This window comes from Myzus persicae, unplaced genomic scaffold (assembly GCF_001856785.1).
Source record: "Myzus persicae strain clone G006 unplaced genomic scaffold, MPER_G0061.0, whole genome shotgun sequence".
Taxonomy (NCBI): domain Eukaryota; kingdom Metazoa; phylum Arthropoda; class Insecta; order Hemiptera; family Aphididae; genus Myzus; species Myzus persicae.
This window is the reverse complement of record NW_019100991.1, coordinates 291,926-314,044: the sequence shown is the minus strand read 5'-3', so window position 1 is coordinate 314,044 and position 22,119 is coordinate 291,926. Positions and strand designations below refer to the sequence as shown.

The 22,119-nt window shown below is 31.4% G+C and overlaps 2 protein-coding genes and 1 pseudogene across 4 annotated transcripts; 1 reads left to right on the top strand and 2 right to left on the bottom strand.

Annotated features, from left to right (window-relative positions):
* Window positions 1-1,112: 1,112 nt before the first annotated feature.
* Window positions 1,113-13,125, top strand: LOC111027162 (gustatory receptor for sugar taste 64f-like). 3 transcript variants are annotated; one of them, XM_022305395.1, is made up of 8 exons: window positions 1,113-1,701; window positions 3,223-3,449; window positions 3,864-4,067; window positions 4,668-4,783; window positions 6,323-6,547; window positions 7,092-7,246; window positions 7,886-8,051; window positions 10,522-10,606. In XM_022305395.1, the coding sequence occupies exons 1-8, from the start codon at window positions 1,568-1,570 to the stop codon at window positions 10,561-10,563; spliced, it is 1,269 nt and encodes a 422-aa protein (XP_022161087.1). In that variant the 5' UTR covers window positions 1,113-1,567; the 3' UTR covers window positions 10,564-10,606. The 3 variants fall into 3 exon arrangements, with proteins under 3 accessions (XP_022161087.1, XP_022161088.1, XP_022161086.1); XM_022305394.1 differs by lacking the exon at window positions 10,522-10,606 and adding an exon at window positions 12,837-13,125 and having other exon boundaries at window positions 1,447-1,701; XM_022305396.1 differs by lacking the exon at window positions 10,522-10,606 and having other exon boundaries at window positions 1,114-1,701; window positions 7,886-8,057.
* Window positions 10,884-12,159, bottom strand: LOC111027163 (annotated as a pseudogene).
* Window positions 13,126-13,134: 9 nt separating the features above from the next.
* Window positions 13,135-21,149, bottom strand: LOC111027161 (PHD finger protein 20-like protein 1). Its single transcript, XM_022305393.1, has 18 exons — window positions 20,766-21,149; window positions 18,805-18,954; window positions 18,587-18,744; window positions 16,767-16,855; window positions 16,212-16,290; window positions 15,985-16,143; window positions 15,804-15,915; window positions 15,553-15,737; window positions 15,337-15,422; window positions 15,036-15,262; window positions 14,826-14,927; window positions 14,634-14,764; window positions 14,416-14,558; window positions 14,037-14,203; window positions 13,822-13,953; window positions 13,626-13,714; window positions 13,408-13,536; window positions 13,135-13,343 (listed from the first exon to the last, which is right to left on the bottom strand). Exons 1-18 carry the CDS (start codon window positions 20,816-20,818, stop codon window positions 13,201-13,203), a joined length of 2,334 nt encoding a protein of 777 aa, XP_022161085.1. The 5' UTR covers window positions 20,819-21,149; the 3' UTR covers window positions 13,135-13,200.
* Between the last annotated feature and the right edge of the window lie 970 nt (window positions 21,150-22,119).

Genomic DNA, 22,119 nt, shown 5'->3' with positions numbered 1-22,119 from the left:
CATGGGTGTTCTTAGGGGAGCATCGAGTGTACCGTTCTTCAATCAATTAGGCGACCGCAACCACAGTCAAATCCTCTGAAAAAGCTATAATATACACGTGCCATTCGGTGTATTTATTTTCAGCAGACTGTCATAAAATATATTCCACTAAGTAGGTCCTAAACCCTATAGTATCTATCAAAGTATATACCTATCAACAATAATCAATTTTCCAGCAGTAATCACCCTTAATATTAAAAATTGGAGTATTATTAATTCTCCAAAAGGTAAAAGGCGATGACAGGAAAAAAATAAATGTTATTATAAATCCGTTACGTTCATCGCTCAGTTCAAAATCTAAAATGTAATTAATAATTAAACACACAAAGTACAATACCTAATGGTTAATAATTATAGGCATGTATAATTTACTTGATTTTGATGAATATATAATACATTATACATTGTATTATTCTGTTCTACACAGTATACATCACCTCGATTTTGAATGAATTCAGTGAAGTCTATAGAATTGTTTCAATACATTCTCATTATACATTTTAATATTACATATATTTACTAATATGTAAAACGTTTTAGTAACCAGTAACCTATAGGCTACAGCCCTTTCACCTTTGTCCAGGTGTTCATATACTTTACTATAATATAATTTATAAACAATATATTATATTAGTATAATATAATATTAATTTCTGTTTTATAGCTGCGGCTTCAAAACAACAACAATAAATATAAGTATAACCTACGACAAAAATGACGCGATCATTGTCCATCGCATCAAACCGCCGTTTATTTCTGTATAATAAGTTATTATTAATATTCTGTTTCACATATTAATAATGCACGCTTGGTGTTAAAACCGTTCGCGTGTTCAACTTAAATTATGGAGTGGCACGTGCTCGCATTTTTTAATTATATAATTTAACTTCTCCTTTCTGACTATACAATATGTACATTATTATGACGTTTAAACGGGGGCCAATTTACAGGTGGCCCCCTCGGCCTCTGGGCCCCGTACTACATTATGTACAAATGTTTAATATGTATATTGTATATGTATAGGTTTATAAAATAATATAACGCGGGTACACATATACATATATATATATATAGTTATGTCGTAAATGTAAGCTAACAAAAAATGCCGATACAATCTATGTAATAATATACATATATATATGTATACCTACTGCGATTATTATAATTCAACCTTAGTATCCGCCGGGGTGATATAATTATTATTTATCGTTGTCACGATGTCCACGCCTAAATGTTTTATGTAGGTACCTAACCTATATATATATACTCGACAGGTAGGTAGGTGTATAGGCTTGTATACTCATAACTTTTTTATGAAGAGTACCTACGACGGAGTGCGTGCTAATAGGTACCTGAATATCGTAAAATAGACCACCGAGACAATCACGAGAACATATTATGGTATAATATTATGTACCTAAACATAATATAGGTATATCATGTGACCACAGACCGGCGCACCACGTAACCGCGGGTGACCGAAGTGACTTTATTGCTGCCATACAGCCGTGCATGCCGTTCGGGTGGAATGAAATTTCGGCCGAGAATCACCATCATGTCGGCCGTGCACGATATCAGAAGGAACAAACACAACTCTGTGAGCCCGAGTACGATGTCCGCGCAAGAGTACAGTGCAAAAGAATTCAACGAATATCTTAACAAGTTAGTCTCCGTCGAAAGCATTATGTGTATGGGAACATTGGGAACAGAGAGAAATGTACATTTTGTAGGTAGATATCTATACCCAGTGGCGATGTGATAGGGTATTTCATGTGGGACCCTTCAGCTATAACAGAGGTTCCCAAACTTTTACGACCACGGCACCCTTAAAAAATTGTTTGTGTTTCTCGGAACCCTAATGTCTAATCCAACTCAACTACAATTTTTGTAAATTAAAAAAGGAAAATCAATTCCTTAAACTCTCAAGTCCAAATAATATTTTAATAATACTGTTAATGACTTTTCATTATTAAACTTAGTTTAAAAAAAAATTTTCAATCAAACATTTTTTAAACAACAAACATTAAATAAACATAATTTTCTCAATAATCTCATATATCTAACGGAACCCTTGACATTGTCCCACGGAACACACTTTGGGAAACGCTGAGCTATAAGATATGACATATTATTACACACAACATACTGCTTTGCGTTAAAAGATTTAGGTGGAGGTGGTCCACCTTTAGCATCTATATTGGCCTCGTGGAAAAAAAGTTCACACCATCACCACAACAATATTATGTTTGGTATCTGCAGCCGGTATGATAGTATGTGACCAAGGGGCTATATTGATTTATTTACTGAAATCTATACATCATAATAAAGATTAAAGGTATTGGAATACATTATTATGAAAATAGCAACAAAAAAAAATTAGATAAATATTGTTATTGAAAAAATAAATTCAAAAAGCTGATGTGTTGCAGGTTGGGGTGCGTTGAGTATGAGTAATGAGTATATCAAGAGTATCAAATATCAATAGGTAGTTGTATTATACAAATTAAATTCCCTCCTCCTATTATGCTTCTGAAACACTATCGACGAATACTACCTATATAGCTGGGCATCTGGGTCTCAGAGGCCAGAGTCGTCGCTAAACATTAATTGATAGGAGTGAATTTTAACAATTTGAAAATATGTTATAATACACCTATTATTATTTATTCCTCTGTTTTGATTTGATCGAATTCATTGTGGAAAGTAAACTTTCACAACTGCAGTAAATGTTGACTCGAATATTCAGTGTACTCAATTGGAATGAGCCACTTTTCCAAAGAATAAAATATGTCTGGATTAAGTTTCAAACTTTCAAAATTGCATATTTAGTAACTTAACTGTTTAGAAACAATTCAGAAACTATTTTACAATTTTTATTTTCATAAAATGCGAGATTGAATAAAGAAATGAAAATATTTTCGAGTGCCATTAAAATTTGGTTAATGTGTCACCTTTGGTACGCCACTACGCCGTACGCGTTTCAACTTTCAAGTGCCATTATAGGTTTGCCACCCATATATATGTAGGTAACCTATACCTATCTATAATTGCTTTGTTATTGGGACATTATACATAGTATTACAGTAAAATCATACCTGCAACTTGTGTCTAAATATTTATATGTGATTGTTATGATTAATATTTAATTGAACCCGTTTCGTTATGTTTTCATTATCGATTTAGGACCGGAGTTCATTACTACATTCGGTACGTGTTGACATTTGCGTCGATATTTGGCGTTTTCCCGGTCAGCAGCATATACCGTCGAGATGTCTACAAATTGACGTTTCGCTGGTATTATCCGATAGCTATTTACTCGATTCTCCTGTTCTGTGGATTCGTGTCCATTGAAATATTCTCGTTGGACTATACCATACGAAACTTGAACCAAGACAATCTAACCGCAAAAGGCACGAGCTATATTCTACACCAATATATTATATATTATAATTATTATTTTTATGTAGTTATAATATGACCTAACCTGGCTATAGACCTTAAATGTTATAAATTGGCGCCCATTGGGGAAATCATTAAAAGTCATTAGTGTCACTGTATGACTGTTTATAAGCGACAGCATTAATTTAAAATGATGGTGCCGTTTAATTTTGATTTTCGTTTTCACAATTCTCAATAATTTCACCTGTATTCAAAATGTACCTATTTATAAAAGAGCGCTGTTGCCTAAATCCTTATAGTTGGTACTTAGGTCAGGTTGGGTGTTGGAACGTTTTTTGCATCTAGTTATATTAGTTATAATATTATAATATGATTATTAATAATATTTATAATTGATCTTAAAATATACAACGATGCCTCTGCAGGAGGGATAAAAAAAGCCACATCGGGAAGTATATTTTATGGTAACGCGTGTTGCGCACTGTGGATGTTCATGAAACTAGCTAAGAAATGGCCTAAGCTGATGCAGGACTGGCGGTCAGTAGAGATTTCGATGAGGAGGTTTGGTGCTCCAAGACTCGGGTGGAAATCGACTACTTTGGCTGTGGTATTGTTAGTGTTCGCGTTCAGTAAGTACTTATTTATAATAATATAGACTTAAGAGGATGCCACGCCCAAATGAGTTGTCTCGGTATCATACAAACAATATTGCAACAGTAAAATTTGTGTTCGCAGATCCAGTTATCAGATTTGATATTAGGTCAATTCGCTCTATTACCTGTTAAAGCTTACTAGATACACAAAATTGAAACAGGCTGAACGAAAATGTGCCGTGTTCAAGTGTTGTAGGTACATTGTACATTTGTAAGACGAAGACAATACATTCTGGTGTGTTTCTCACATAAAAGTCAGTTATCTGCTGTCATTGACAACTCTCTTCGACCTCCGTTCGATATTATTGCTTCTATACATCCTTTTTTATTCTGTCTTCCCATTTTAACTGTGGTCTACCTAACGGTGTTTTTCCAACCGACTTCTCCTCAATGACCCTTCATATGCAAGAATTCTTTTTAATATTTGTATTGGTATTATAGACTATAGTACCCGTTTTACATTTATACTTATAAAATATAATATCAGGTTTGAACCAAACCATATCAATAAATGTATAAATATCATTATATTCATATATTATCAACTATGCAGTGATTGTATACACACTATTTCAGCTGAACATGGCTTACATAATTGGTTGAATACGAGGCCCGGTGGTAAAGACGACATTGCTTCCATGTCGCTGATCGACAACGATGATAATGGCAGTCTTATACTTCTCGATCAGTCCGTATGTATAGTGTACTTACATGCATACATAATACATAAATATATATTTGATATGCCCATTAGTTATTTGCGATGATTGTATAATATTTGTAGATACCTTGAACGTATTTCCTGCCTTTGAAATATAAACAATAATTTATGTACAATATACGCACATAAGCATATTTAATAATTAACTAAATGAACACAATAAATAAATTAGGCGGTTTATAGTAAATAATAATGTATAATACCTAATACCTATAGTCTCCGTGCATCGTTAATCGTAATGGGTAATGTTGTGCTCGCTTATATTTATTACCGAAATGCTTAAAAATCATAGTTCTGTGTGCGCAGTGTTCTTTTTGCACCACGTAAGCCCATAACAATATAAATCTAATTCTCGATGGCCATAATACAGCAAGACTACACAATTTTAAAATATTATATTATCCACTATCAATCATCAAACTTCACTGAGCTAGAAGTGTTCATTGTTATTTTATAGTTAAATTATTCGACTACTTTACCTGTTAGTTATTACTACAGCATGCTGTCTGGGGAAAATGTGCCCCAACCCACATAAATAAAATAAAGAATCCTACGCATGATTTAAAAATTAACTCCCTGATTCGTTCATAATGATGCGCTGCACACAGAGTTCAAATACCAACAATACCAAAATCGCATAAATTTGGGACCTATTGATAAGGTTCTTCAGTTAGATAAAAACATCTACTGAATCTGCACATACAATCCATGCGATCCACACAACACTACAGACTAAACGACCCATCTAATAGACGCAGACTACAACGATGTTGTCATCACTAATAGGTGTTTTAAAATAGTCCATTCCATCCTATTTATTATTGTAAGAACCAAAAAAATATGTTTGTGTACCTATATATAGTTGTAAAAAAACTAAAAATATTTGTACAACTGTAACCTAAATCTAAAATATAGTATAGTATAACTATTTAACTAGTAACTACATAACCATTGCATGTTAATATGCTATAGGTACCCGATAGGTACACAAATTATAAAATTTTAAATGTATGTATATCAGTATACCTAAGTTTCGTTGATTTAAATCAAAATAATTTATTATTACCTATTGATAATAATAAAAAAAAATTATAAAAATAATATAAAATATATATTGTATAGGACAATAAAACCTTGTAAAATTGAAATGCTCTTAAGAAAACTGGCTTCTGGGAACAGGTGCTCCTCGACCAACTTTTAATCCGACCCCGATCCGCGTGTATCTATTTAGTACAAATACTTATAATTTATAAAACATAAATATTTCCTTTAAGTTTTATTATAATGTAATATATTTATTTAGGTACTATCCTAGTACCTAGGTATCCTATAGGCGATAATACTAATTCAAATTTAATATTTGCACACTACACACGATACACGCACACGCGACACGCGTAATATAACATTATGTTAAAATAAGTAAAGTTGGATCTATATTCTATATCATATTTTAAAATGTATACATATAATCAATGACAGTGGATTTATATGAATTGTGCATACACAGGCGACGTTCACAGGGTATCTCGAGAGGTTCTCTCTAAAAACGCATTGGTACTTGTACGACGACTATGACAGTTACAATCCGGTAAAAGGCTTCTTAGTAATGTGGTTGAGCCTGACTGCGACGTTCCTGTGGAATTTCACCGATCTCTTCATCATGTTGGTCAGCTCAGCACTGGCGGCTCAGTTTAAGAAACTTACCAAGTCCATGCATAGCGTCAGAGGTCAAGTGAGTGTCGATGTTTTTTAATGTTTTTAAATCCAAAAAATATGATATAAATGAATGTACGATGTTTTTGTGATGTACCTCAATGTACTCGTAAATAGGTAACTAAACCAATTGATGAGTATACAAATACCCATATTAATTAAAACTATCCTCAAAAAATAAATGCGTGTAACGTCCATTTTTTGAGTGGCGGGATCTTACAGAATTGATACCGGGATGTTGTCGACGAGACAACGCCTTACTTATTATTAAGTCGACTTTATTAGGTACTCCAAAGGACAAAGATTATATTGTAATTTATACTTACCTACCTATAAGCTTATATAAACATCATGAATACCTAACTATTGGTAACTGTGATATTACGGTGTAAACGTTATATACATGCCATGCATTTTTATTGCTCATACCTATTATATGCGTCGATAAGCGCCAAACGGTAAACATGGTAATTAGGAGCATAATGTGATAAAGTTTTGCGCCAGTGACGCGTAAATAATGATTAATATCGACTTTTCTCGTTACCGGTCACGTCGTTCGAAAGATGCTGACAATGTCGCAGTGGCAGGAATACCGAGAGACGTACACGTCCTTAACTCACCTGGTCAAGAAAATCGACGATCACATCAACGTCATAGTGGCGTTGTCGATAGGCAGCAACATTTATTTCATTTGCGCTCAGCTCATTACGGAAATCGAGTGAGGCTATTTTATTATACTCACAACATAAATCATAATACACAATGTGATTTTATAAGCATACCATCGTGACTCGTCCCATTTTACCTAATGCTTAATAAGCCTGCAGTAAGCCATACGTTTTCTAGGACAAAGATTATATCGAGTGGAATAGCAAATTGGGCGCACGTAGATTTTTTTTTTTATATTATAATTTTGAAGTAAGTTATTTGATGTATTTTAAAATTGTAATTTATTTTATATATAACTTGCTTCCAAATGACAATTTCATACAAAGCCTATGTGGGACCCCGGAGAATATTCTTACATTTAAATTATTATTGAGGTATGTCGTACTAACGCTTATTATACCAAAATATACGTCTAGAAGTTCTAATTTTGTATTGTTAGCTCAAAGATTAGAGTGAATTGGCCGCTATTATCAAACCAACTACTAAGTAAGAACATTATCCGTATTCTCTCTCTGATTTTTACGATATTTTAATTGTCGGTAAATTAAAATATCGTGGATCTATTATAGCCGCTAACTTGTACTTGGACGAGCATGATTATAAAATCACCGTGCATGTGTAACGTGTAAAATACGTTACGACCAGGCTAACACACTAATCATTATTCAATAATCATTATTGTCACCAGTTCCATCAAACACAGCTACTTCAGAACGCTATTCTACATGTACTCGTTTATGTTTTTGGTGTTTCGGACCACTGCAGTCGTGATGCAAGCGTCCGCTATAAACGACGAGAGCAAAAAAATTGTGCCAGAAATTTTTATGTGTCCAACGCATAGTTATAGCATAGAAGTATGATTTTAAAACGCTCTTCAATATCAATATTTAAATTAGTTTTTAATTGAACAACATGTCTGGATAGTTGTTAATTGACTAGTGCACATATATTATGTATCATGTGTAAATATCAGTTTATTCAAAAGCATGGTCATAGAATATCCAGGCGTGGATCCAGGGGGAGGGGTCATCATGATAAAAAAACCATCAAGATTAGGTCCTTTATGTTTAGTTGAAAATTAACATTCTTAATTTATAAATATGTATAAATACCCAATTTTTTATTAACTTTTTTACTGAGATTTCTTTTTGCACTAAAAATGTTTAAAAATCAGTTAATTTTAAATAATTTTTTTATACAACTTTTATAGACAACCTATAATAATATTATACATTTTTTTTTTTTGTTATTAAAGGATTTTTATTCAATCTGTTACAATAAAATAGAACAATAAGATCAATTGATGAATTGATAAATAAAAATAAAATAAATAAAAATAAATAACGACAGATTAGACTGAGTGTAGAGGCCTCCAAAAATATAAAAAATGACTATCCAAAAAAAAACCTCCCAAAATAGTATTCATTTAACATTTATATTACATCTTCAGTAGTTCTTAAAAATATAAAATCATAATTTCCATCCAACTTCTAAGAATATTAAATATCGATTGGTGATAATATATTATTGGCGAGTAAATATAATATACCTAATACAGAAATCATCTTAAATCTTCGAAAAGACAAGATTAATTTCAACCCTCAGATAATACATACCTACATGGCTACATGCGCAATAAAGAAGTCGGGGCCATAGACGATAGACAAGCAATGAGTGTAAATGGAAAGCGTAGTAACAACGTAGAGGGCGTTTTTTGATTACCTAGGTACTCGATAACTCACACGCACTTTAGTGCGGGATATTGGGATAATATAGATAAATATAGACAAATGTATTTTGTCGTCAAAACAGGCCACATCACTGCGAGATGTTGTTACGCCGTTCGTAATGCTGTTGTTACACAGAGTTCTTGTCTAGTAGTATATGGTCAGAGGCGAGCACAGAATAAGCGTGATATACGCATATAGATCTATCCAATATGTATTGGCCTTGTTTCAACCCGTAGGTAATATAGGTGCGTCTACCCTTGGCTGGCTAATCGCAAGTCCGGTCCGTATTGACATTATTTTTAGTAACTATTATGACAAAATATCATGCACGACGTAAGGAATCTTTATAAGAGGACGCTACACCCGCATGCGCTGTCTCCGTCTTACAAACGTACAACATATCAAAAACTGTTTTGCGCGAAATAGAACCACTCAAGCTGTAGTCCAAGCCAAGCAACCAAATTCTCACACTGTAAAGAAGAGAACATTTACTGGGCAACATCGTTTTTATTTTATCGATATCACAGATACAAGAAAAGTTATAAAAGTTTGAAATAATTAATTTATAAGCAATAAAAACTTTTCTCGTAGGTATTTGTTATATCTAAAAAATAAAAACAATGTTGCACAATAAATGTTTTCTTGTTTATAGTGTGAAAATTTGGTTGCTTGGCTTGGACTACAGCTTGAGTGGTTCTATTTCGTGCAAAACAGTTTTTCATATGTTGTACGTTTGTAAGACGGAGACAACACATGCGGGTGTAGTGTCCTATTAAGGACGTAAGGGAATTTTGACGTGTTTAATATTTTATGTTTATTATAGAAGTATCACATTATTATTCATTTTGCATTTGATGTAAACGTCAGGAGACTGGACTCCTCCGTCGTGTTTTCGCAGGTATACGAGGATTGGTGGCAGACAGGTTTTAGGAGTTCAAAATAGGCAAGTTGTATCATTCGAGCAAAAAAGCATTGGTTTTATTTTATAAATTCATAATAATACAGTATCGGTAATAGGTAATATTATAAAATCAATGGTAAAAATAACGCGCAAGTATAACTGTATTAGTCACGCCTCGGCGTTGAGTGAGCGAACGGTTAACAATTAATGCTCATTTGTATAATACAATTAATGTACTTTTTGTCCATCCTAGTATCTTGCTGATCGACCTAGTAATGCAATAACACTTTTGAAAACTGGTTTGAATTCGTCGTTAAGTACAGGTACTTGAGGTCGGCCAGTCTACATTTTGAAATATTCAAACCAAATTTATAGGAGTTAGGAGTGAAATTGGGAAAAGTGGACTGACGGATATCAAGTAGACATAATAAAGAATGAAATCAGTTTTCAAAAGTATTATCGCATTACTAGGTCGATCAGTATGAAGGACAAAAGGTTGGTATGTTTTGGCTAAAATAACTGATCGCTACCAAACCTCTTAATATTGAATTTCATTATTTTTTAATTGTGTATTATCTTTTTGTCTTTTCGAAAAACTGACCCTTTCACCCTAATTTTAGTTCTGGATCCAAGCCTGGGAACATCTAATGCCGTGTTCAAAAGTACTCTTATTTTTTATAATACTGATTACAGGTGCTGATACCTACAATAGACACATTATCCGATTATCACTAATCAAACTTAATACTTATCGTAAATAAACAACTTGCTACTTCAAGACGTTGTTCTCAGTTATGTTGTATGAATAATTAATCTGTTTTTGCCAAGAACTAAAAAATCTTGGTTTATAGTTTTCATCAATCATTAAATTCACTATAAACGGTTTTTATATATAAAACAAAAAAACTATAAAAAGGTGCCACACACAACGTATGTATTGTCTCAGTCTTAACAAACATGCACGGCAAATTGTACATTCACAATAATCCATTTTACTGTTTAAAAAAAAAAAAAATTAGAGTGACCTATTGTAGTTTTAATTCAAGATTATTATCTTTTTTTTTTTTTATTATGGTATCGAGGACTGGAGGAGGAACTATGGTGCCAGTACTTCTCCTCCAGGCTCCAGCCACCATCGTTTATTGTCAAAAACAAAAACACACAACAATTAACAACGGCGGGCCAATCCCCCCTCACTCGCTGCTATTACAAACAAAATTGGACTATATGTATAATAAAACGGCGGAGCTCTGCCCTCACTAATTGCCTTAGGCTACAAATCAATTTTCAGCTAACAATATTCTATGCTGAATTCCGTCGGTTCACAGCCTGCCGCACTCGTTCTCCTTCTTCCTTGACCGTAGGGATGTTTTCCACCATGCCGTAGAATAGCCTGAACCGCTCTTCGGCTTCTCTCAGGATCGCATATTTCCCGTGAGCGTCCGCCGTCAAGAGCTCGAACGCCGGTCCGCAAATGATGTCCGAAACGTCGTCGGTGCTCGGTCGATGGCCACTCCTGGCGCTCAGGGCTTCACGAAAGCCGTCCCAATGGGGGCAATCGAACGGCGTGTGTTCAACGGTGTCTGATTCGCCCGAACACTGCCAGCAACGAGGGCTAGCGGCCCTGTTCGTGCGATGGAGGTACCATACGGAACAGCCGTGGCCCGTGAGTGCCTGTGTCATGTGGAACTTCGGAGGCACCCACGGGACAGTCCTTCCTAGCCATCTTGCCAGGTCAGGGATGACGCGGCGCGTCCAGGCCGCCTTCGGGGTGGCAAGCCATCTCGCCTGCCAGGCGACGATCGTGGTTTTTCTTGCCTCAAGTTTCACGGCCACCTTAGAAGGTTAGGTACATTACGGCGCGCAGTCGGGATCCGATGTACTGTCTCTCCAGTCCAGGCAGATCAACGGGCGGCATACGGGCCAAAACCAGGGCGGCCTCGTCCGACACGCGCGGTGCGGTAGGACCGCATTACCCTCAAGGCGGCGGTCCTCTGCGGACGGATCAAGATCGCTCTAGTTCTGGCGACTTCTGTCTGACCTAACGAAAGGGATCCACACGGGAGCAGCGTACAACAATAACTGGCTTTCCACAACAGACGCGAGCAGTCTCCTCTTCCACTGTGCTGATCCGCCTATGTTGGGCATGAGCCTGGATAGCGCAGCCGCCGAACGGGCCGCCTTCGCAGCGACGGTACTCGCGTGTGCAGCTAAAGTCAGACGCTTGTCCAGAATAGCACCGAGGTACCTGATCTCATTTCGCAATGGGATCAGGTGACAAGATTATTATCTAGGGAATCTTAAATGCTTTTATTGATATTTTAACTACAGAGTAAGTTATGAGTATTTCAAAATAATATATTTTTTGTAAATTATAAATGATTATAACTTGTTTCAAAATTAAAATATCAATAAAATGAGGTGCGAAAATCCCATTCTTACATTTTAATATTTTATAAAAGGTAGTTTTAAAAACTACCGACTAAAATAGATTACTGTGAGTGTAGGTAACATTTGCTATGTTGTACATTTATGTTAGTGAGACAGAGACGATATTATTAAGCAGGTGTGGCGTCCACTTAATAAAAAATTAAGATAAAATACCTGATAATAATTCATAAAAAACAAATATTTTTCAATATTTTATTTTGTAGGAACATTATAAATTTAACTGGCAACTAAATAATCTATCATAAAAATTAATATATTTAACAAAATATAATATATCTTGCACCTTCTGTGCCAGCCAGTAAATACATATTATAGCACAAATAAATTATTGTAAAGAATATAAATAGGTGTATAACTGCGCTAAAAAGTTAAAATATTTAATATTATAAAAAAAGTAGTATTGAAGGCTTAAGAGTACAAAACTATACTCAGTTTTTAATCAATTCATAACATTTATTGTTTACTTATAAATATTCAAAAATTACATATATTTCTGTATATAATACAATAAAAAATAATTAAATTTAAATAAATTACTTTATCATTTTATTTTTAAGACACAAAGATTTTTACAAGAAGTCACATCAGATTATGTTGCTCTAACAGGATTAAAAATGTTTTCAATCACAAGAAACTTTCTTTTGGGGGTAAGATAAATTTGAGAAAATGGTAAATTTATGAGTTCATCACATATGGAATTTTCAATTTTCTTTACAGGTTGCTGGAGCAGTTTTAACATATGAAATTGTGTTAATACAACTACAAAACACTAATTAAAGTCAGAACCTTTGTCAAACAATTATGTTACCTTTAATACATTCCAATAATAAATTTAATATTATGATACTCAAAGGGTTTATCTCAAAATCAAAAGTTACACTATTGTAACTAACTGAATCCACAAAAATAACCAGTTTTTTTTTAAACCGTTTCTTCTTCTTTCTTGTTGTTATTGTTTTCAAATGACATATGACGGTTGATTGAATTTAAGTCTCGTAGCAACAAAGTAACAGTATTTGTTAAGACTTCATTATCTACGCAGCCATTTACTTGATCTTCAAGTCCTATATAATAATAATGAATGGATAAGACACCAGTAAAACTTAAATAACGAGTGACTTTTACTACCATTAGTTTTGGCTTCAAATAAGTTGATTCTGGCTTCTAAATTGTCAAAGCCATCTTCAATTTCATCGAGTAAATTTTTTCTACAGTCAGAAATATCGATAGGTTTTTCAGGTACTGGACCAGAAAGCACTGAAAGACCATTGATAAAACATTGAATATTAAATACATGTTAAAATAAACTTAAATATAAGTATAAAAATAATATTTAGAGAATTTACATTCTTCGAGCTTATCTTGAACAGGTTCTTCATTTCTTGTTAAACCTTGTTCAGACCACAAATAAAGTTTAGGATGATCAGGGGTTTGACTAAAACAAAAAAAAGAATAAGAATGATGAAATTATTGAGAATCATAGTTATTTTGTCCGTATTATTTGAACAATATAAAATACTACTAGGAAATGTATTTACTTACCCATAAATTGTAGTTTTAACTCGTAAACTGTGTAAATAATTATTGTGTTCTATCACCTCAGCTACTAACTGATGAGACTGTTTTAAAATAGCCTCATCTTTTCTCCGTCGCTCATCTTTATGTTGTAAAACACTGGAAATTATACACAAACTTATACAATGATTGTACATATATAATTGATTTAATAGATTATAATGTTTAATATAATAACAAACCTGGCTAATGTTCCTTCTTTAATCCAATCTTGTGAATAGTCGTATTGTTTTGATCGTCTTTTCTTCGAAGGATTCAAACAACTAGTGCAAATATAGTTGTCTGGTACTTGATCTTCAGAATTGATTTTGTTACAATAACCATGTTGCCAGCACAAACAAATATCACACTAGAATAAAAGCACAGTTGAGATGTTACACAAGTGTGGAAAAAGCTGCAGGTAGTACGTTTTATGTATCAAATAAATTATTAGGTAATTTTATGCAGAAATTTAAATTAAGATCTATATGAATTAATATTAAACAATATCAAAAGTAGAACAAAAAAAGTTTTTAACAATTGAATAATATATTAAAAAAAAAAAAAATGATTTAGACATACTTGAATCATTAAACCTTCTTCTTGATTTGAAGCACATGAACAATTGATCACCTCTTCTTTTGGCAAAGTTTCAACATCGGATTTATTTTTTTTAATTTTAAAATGCCGGTCTGAGCCTCCTATACTTATCATATCATAACTGTCTACAATAAAATGACATTTAACATTTTAGATCGAAAACAATTTGAACAATCTAGTTTACAAAATATGATTTTTACCTCTAGTTTCATTTTCAAAATCATCAATCAACGTTATATTTCTAATAGCTTCTTTTATTTGCGCATATTCTTTAATTGGTGTTTCAGTTGTTGAGTTGAATGACTCTACTATACCAGAAAATCCAGAATCCCTGAAAATTCAATGAAATACAATTACTCATAAATTAATCTATAAATTAGTATCACCATTACTTAGAATCGTAAGCTTGAGTTGTATTGTTGGTTTGGTCATTGGAAATAAAAGATGTGTTATAATTTTCAGAGTTGAGAGTGGTATTACTACCAATTTCTTGTCTGCAAAATATTTTATTTGACATTAAATTCAATGCCCATTCATTATAAAATAATAATTTTTTACCATATGACATGATATTGTGAATAAATAAATAGGTAAATACTAACTCAGTCAATTTTAATGATGAAGATATTACGCTAGGTGAAGGTGTTTCGTAAGATGTATTGCCCCCCCAGCTTCTTTTAGCTTCCAATTGAGATATTCTGTGTAGAAAATATGATGGAGATAATTCATCAATATTTTCACCTTCAATTCTTGCTGTTGCAAGATCTGTTACATTTGGCGTAGACACCAATAATTCAGTGTATTCAGAATGATAGTGTTTAATGTGCATCTTAAATAAAAATAATATATTATTACAGTTAATCTTTTGATTATGGAATACTGTAGAAATTTAACAATACTAACCATCAATAAATTTTCTTTACGAAACAGTTTTCGACATTCTTGTTTTGGACATCTTAACCCTTGTTCATCAGAAGCATCCATTCTAACTGAAACAATTTGGAAACAAATAAATATTACTAATAAGCATTTGTCGAGTGCTTTTTGATAAGTTTAAATGTTAATACAAATATTTTTTTCCTCAGAAAAGTATAATATGGTAGAATAATGAATGCATACTTTTTTGTAGTAGAGTATTGTTAGCTAGTTCTTGGAATAAAGGTGAACAGCTTTGATGAATTGGAGTTTCTTGCAGACTACTTTCAGGAAGAGATGGTTTCATTTTTTTTAAAGGTGGTGATAATGCTGTATCATCTGTATAACTCAATGTGGTGTTATCTGGCATCGTACTACTCACTTTTATTCTTAAAAGTAATAAATATATTTTAAATAAAACAAGAAACAAAATTAATTTTTACTTAAATACTTACTTATTATTATTTGAATTTAATTTAACAACTATTTTTTTTTTTTTACTTTCACTTCTTCTTAATTTTGATCTTTTTTTATCAGACCGCCTTTTTAGCCCAAATGGTCTTTTCTCTATGACAACAGAAAATAAATTAGGTAATGTATCACAAATATATTCATTTTGCTAAATAATATCCTTACTTTTTTTCTTTTGTTTTATATCACTACGAGAAATAGATTTTGTTGGTGAACATATTTCTGCCTCTGCTTCTATATCTTCCAATAGTTCTTCAAAATTTTCGGATCTCAACAAATTAGTTTCTATTAAATGATTTGGCGTTTTTGAAGAATTAATACTTTCTGTTTAATTAAAAAAAAATAAAATAAAAAGTAAATAAGTTGTTTAATTATAATTTTTATTTAAATACCTTTTATAACTTCCATTCCTGATTTTTCTACAATGTGTGAATGTTTTAATGTTGTGCTGGTAGAAAGTTTTTCATTACTCTAAAAACATGATTTGATTATAACAATTTTACCAAAATAATGTTTTTTAAATAGATGTATCAAAATAAAATAGATTAACAAACATACTTAATTTTAATACAATAATTGTTATATTATATAACATTTGTATCAAGCTGTATTTCTATAAATTTGTTTTTCAATTAAGTATACCATTTAAAAAGTATGATACAATATCTGATAAGGTTCAACCACAGTATTTATCATATCTTATCGATTATATAAATTAATATACCAATAGTAAGCACTGTACAATTACGACATTTAAAATAAAAAGTAAGCAAATTGTTTCTGATAAATTTAAAATTTAGTATTAAGTTTATTTTAAATTTATCAGAAATAATTTTTTTACTTTTAATTTTAAAAGTCATAATTGTACTTTCTTTAGCCTCATTGTCAGTTGACATATTGACAGGTACTTAAAAAATAAATACAAATAGAAAATAAATAATACTTACAGGAGTGCCACACAATAAAAGTTGCTTTGACTCACGATCTGATGATTTCTTAGCATCCTTTATTATTTTTTGTTCTTTATGTTTAGAATCTATGTAAATAAAATTAAAATTTGAAATTCATATGTGATAATAATAAATAAACATTTCTGATTAACTATTGAAATTATAAAAAATAAGAGCAATGAAAAAATAGTGTGCATTAAATAGTTTTATAATCAAAAAATAAATTATTAACTATCATTTATTGTGAATAAGAGTAGAAAAATTTTACTAATTGTAAACAATGTTTATATAAGTCATTATAGTGTATAATAATTTAATAAGATATTCTAATCAGGACTTCATAAAAATATATTAGGGAAACTTGCGTGAGTAGGCATTCAAATGGAGGTCACTGACCTACCCTTTTATTAATAGCCTGTTAATAGTGAGACAAATACTGTAACTAAACTATTATAAATGATCTGAACTTAATAGTTTGGCTAGCATTCAGTTATGGCTACTAATGTGAACAATTAAATTAAATTTTAGTTTAAAGGGACAATATCAAATTACCTGTTGTAACAGAAATTGATGAATAGCTAAAATTAACATAGATTATAACTAATAGAATATCATATACACATGAAATAAAAACAGTATTATAAATTTAAATTTAAAAATTAAGCAGAATGTTATTGTAAACAAATAATAATATAGTATGAGTACATTTAATTTGAAGATTTTTCTATAGCCTACATTCATTGACAGTGAAAACATATAAGTAAATAGTTGTGAAATTTGATAGTTTGTTTTGTGTGATGATTAGTAATATGGTATAAAAGTGGGGAAATGATAGAAGTTCTTGTTATTTATTATTTTTTCCTTATAAATAATTTTTTTCTTGATAGATACCTTGTTGCTTTTACTTTACCATACACAAAGTGAAAGGGCTATTTCAATTTTTTAAATACAAGTTTAAATAATATAATTTAATAATTAAATAAATTTGAGTTTTATTCTCAGAATTATGTAATAAAGTGAAGGATGCAATTATAAACATATTCTATTTCATATTCTGTAGACTATCCATGAACTTTTAAGGTAACACAAATTATTTCATCTGAATGACCTTGAATTTTATTAGAGGTTTCACCATCAAATAGAAGACGTTAAAATATACATTGTATAGTAAACAAATATATTTAACCCTTTTTATCTGAGCATGTCTAGTAACTGGTTTTTGATCTAGCGATCCTGTGTTTCGATCAAGTATTTTGGACTTTGGGATTATTGATTCTACTGGAATTAAACTTTAATATTGATTTGATCAATAATTATGTTGAATTTTAAAAAATATCTATTCTTAAATTATTTACTAACAATTTAAATTTATTATTCATTGTTTATACTTTAAATGTAATTAAATTTAAAATATGAATTTATTGAAGCTTTGTACGCCAAGAGAGTAGGTTGTAGGGTGTTAAAACTAGCGATTAATCGGGAAGAGTGGTAAGATTTTTCCAACAGCTTAAGTAAAATCAAATATTGTAACCCTATATAAGAACTTAAATATTATGTCTTACAATTTTTTATTACCTAAACATTTTGAAGTATAAATAAGTATATTATAATTGAATATTAGATACTATAAACTTTGTTTGTCTAACTAGAATATCAAAATGAGAGTACTTGGCTAATGTGTGTTTCAAGTTGAAGTTCCAAGTTCAATTTTAGTGTAATAAAATATTTTTTTTAATTTAAATTCTGAAATGATAACTAAGGTCATTTGAACTAAGAATATTCAACAATTAAATATAAAGTGAAAATAACTGTCTTACCTTGCGTTTTTTTTGTCAAAAAATCATCTTTTTTAAACTTGACTTTAAATATACTAGATGATCGTGCACTTGTAGTAGGTTTTTTTAAAATTTCTTTTTCAGATGGCGGAACATTAACAATTATTGTTTTTATTTCAGGTATTCTATTTTCAGAAAGGCTAAAATCAAAAATTAACTCAACAATTATTTTTAAAAAAATAATAATAATTTATCCTTACGTTGGAATGTTTATCAATTTGGCATCCCATTCTTTGTCCATTGGTTTAATTCTGTGACTGTCTTTGTTAATCCATTCATTTGCGCCATTACCTTCCTTATAAGATATAAATATCTCATCACCATCATCTTCTTCTACAAAAGCCGGTGTCCTAAATTTAAAAGAATATTGAACTTAATTAATTATTTACCAATACATTTTTTTTATGTATTAATATTTTAAAAGTATTAAGTATAAAATTACAGTACTTATTAAGATAATATAATAAACTATATTATTAAATCACATAATATACAGTGGAACCTCGTTAACTCAAACCTCTATAAGTCGAATTTTCGATAATTCGAAGCAATGTCTAGGCCCTGGCCTTACAATATATGATATGTGTGATAAATGTTCTCGATGATTTGAATTTCGCTAACTCAAATTTCTCAATAAGTCGAAATATTTTTGGTCGAATTTTAGCTTATGACTTGAATTTATATAATATATGTACATATTAAATTAGAGATGGGATTTTTCCGTGCTAAACGTTTTTGAAAACTTTACAGATAGGTCAAACAGTAAAATACAATCAAAAATATCTGATTTCTTTAAAAAATAGTTCTTCTTTATTTATTACATTGTATTTTTTTTTTTACATACAATTTATAAATACTATATACATTATACATATTTATTACTTTATACTTTTTTTTAAATTTTAATGCAATATACATACCTACATATACATTATACATTTATTAGTAAATATGTACATGAATAAATAAAATTATAAAATTAAGTACCTACATATTTGTGTTTTCAAATGAAAAATTTTTTCTTGATACTTCAATTTTTTTGCCGATTCGAGTTATCGAGATTTTCCGTAAATCGAATTTTTTTTTGCCCCCTACCGATTCAAATTATCGAGGTTCCATTGTAATTAAATAAAGCATTAAAAAAAAAAAAAGGATTAAGGAAATAAAATCAACATAGGTAGAGGTACTAACAATTTTTTTTTTCTGATGACTAAAGTTAATAAACATTTTTTTTTAAATTTAGTTTTCATTAAATATAATTTATTTGTACTCAATAAATCTTTACAAAAAAAAATATAAATTAGGTACCTAAGTGTAATATTGACTATTGTCATTATAATCAGACCACTGAAGTTTATTTACGTCCCACTTATACCACCATATTTTTAGCAACGATATATAAATATGTCCTAAATACCTAAGTGTATATAATAAACATTGGTTTATAAAGTAAAAAACATTCCAAATAAACTCACTATGTGAGTCAACATATAGGTTTATGTAAAAGTTTATTCCCCACTAGAATTATTTCAAATTATAACAGAAGAATAAATACATACCTATTTGGATAAAGCTAAAGCTGCTTGTGTTTCATTTAAACATTAAAGACTAACAAAATACAAAACTGATATTCGGTGTTTTTTTTAAACTACTGAGAAAAAATTGTTAATAAGTACAACCAATGAACAAATTATTACTGGCACGTAATTTCTTTTAAAAATTAAGCACGAAATATGGGCATGAGACCCAAAGGTTTTCCATTGCTGTCTATGCCAGAAAAACAAAAGTTACTCAGAAAGAGCAATTAAGATGCAGATCAAGTTTCTAATTTCTACAAAGCTCTGATCGTTTCAGGTCACCTATTTTGTACAGTTCATAACAGTAGACACAATGTTTATTCAATTTAATTTATTTCTCAACCGATTGAATGTTTCTGATATTCACTTGTACTCGGCAATAGTTTTATTATATATCTAGTGGTCCGCATCAAGAATTAAAATAGTGGAATGACAAAAAATTCCAGTTTATTTTATCATTTGGGTCATCGTTTCAGATTCAAAAAAAAATTTCATACTCCAAACACTGCGTTATGAAGTGGGTGTCGTAATTGCAGACGCTTCATTAAAACAAACCGTGTGGAAGTCTGTCTAGAGATGCTTACCATATATTTCCAGGAGATTGGATTAGGAGTTCTGTCCCGATATCGAAGTCCATTTTTGTCAAATTTCTTGACAGCGTTGGCGGTGAAATTGTCGACAGTTCTTGTTGGCGGGGACAACGGACGCTATTCGGCCATGTGTGGCGGTCGTCTATCGATCGTTGGGTGTAGAATGTAGATTTTCGGAAATCGAAATTTAACAGTATTGACAGTACATCTTACTTAATTTTTGAAACCGTTGTTAATTATTATAATATCTATAATTATACTATTATGGTATGATAAAAATTATTAATTAATAAATAAACTGAAATCTGAATACCGATTACCGATCGATAATAAACAAACATCGGCGGCGGCGCGGTGCTCGGATGATAAGAAGTCGTTAAAAAACAGGAAGGTACAACAACTGAACAACAGAATTAGGAACAATTACGTTACCAGTTTACCACTGAAGACCGCGGTTATCGAATAATACAGAAACGACAGTATCCCCTCCACTTTGGTTTTTTTTTATTTCAGTGCGGCAAGGTTTGTTGCTTAGATCATAGATAGAGACTGGATAGAGTTATAGCGTATATCACGCGTAGTCCGTGTTTGAAGCAGACCTGTTCATGCCCGAAGTACTTATTGCGCATGCGTGAGAAATGAAATAGATCGCGCGGGACGGGGAAGGAACAATAATGTGTTCAGTTGTAGTGATAAGGACGATTAGGTACTGAATGTTATGCTTAGAGCATATACTGTGCTCATGCGCAGTGATGACTTCGGGCACGAACAGCTATGCTTCAAGATTTTAAACCTTAGCTCTATCCAGTGTATATGATCTAAGGTTTGTTGTAATTTTGTACACAATGTAGACCCTGTCATGGTGAGGAATCACCTTTTGTTCCACATATTTTTTTTTCAAGTCCATTTATTATTTGATGATATTAATTTCTTAATGTTACATTTGTTACTATTTGCCACGATTTAAGATACACACACTGCAGCGGTGGCGGTAAAATTATTTTGTCTCGGCGGGGGCGGTAAATTGAATCCGGACCCATTTTAACGCCACCTCTACCGCCGCAGTGTAGGGAGTAGGAGGGACCTTTAAGTCTTAAGATAGTGCATTGTGTTATTTACTTTTAAGACAATGACTATGCGTATTTGTCAATATAAATTTGATTCTATATTTCTATGAATATTTCTTCCAGTTAAAATATATTTTTATTTTTCACATTATTTATGTTCAATGAATGTTGTGTTGTGTAGTTTATTTGTTCCACAGAATATTCATAATATAAAACATTTGGAACAAATGTTCATTCGCACATAATATACTTGGAGTAAAGACCAATTAGAAAATAAAAGC

Coding starts and splice junctions, on each gene's coding strand:
- LOC111027162 (XM_022305394.1), top strand. CDS start 1,568: ATGAAATTTCGGCCGAGAATCACCATCATGTCGGCCGTGCACGATATC. Junction 1,702..3,222: donor TTCAACGAATATCTTAACAA/GTTAGTCTCCGT, acceptor TTATCGATTTAG/GACCGGAGTTCATTACTACA. Junction 6,548..7,091: donor TGCATAGCGTCAGAGGTCAA/GTGAGTGTCGAT, acceptor GTCGTTCGAAAG/ATGCTGACAATGTCGCAGTG.
- LOC111027161 (XM_022305393.1), bottom strand. CDS start 20,818: ATGGACTTCGATATCGGGACAGAACTCCTAATCCAATCTCCTGGAAAT. Junction 15,423..15,552: donor CAATACTCTACTACAAAAAA/GTATGCATTCAT, acceptor AAATTGTTTCAG/TTAGAATGGATGCTTCTGAT. Junction 14,928..15,035: donor TCATCATTAAAATTGACTGA/GTTAGTATTTAC, acceptor AATATTTTGCAG/ACAAGAAATTGGTAGTAATA.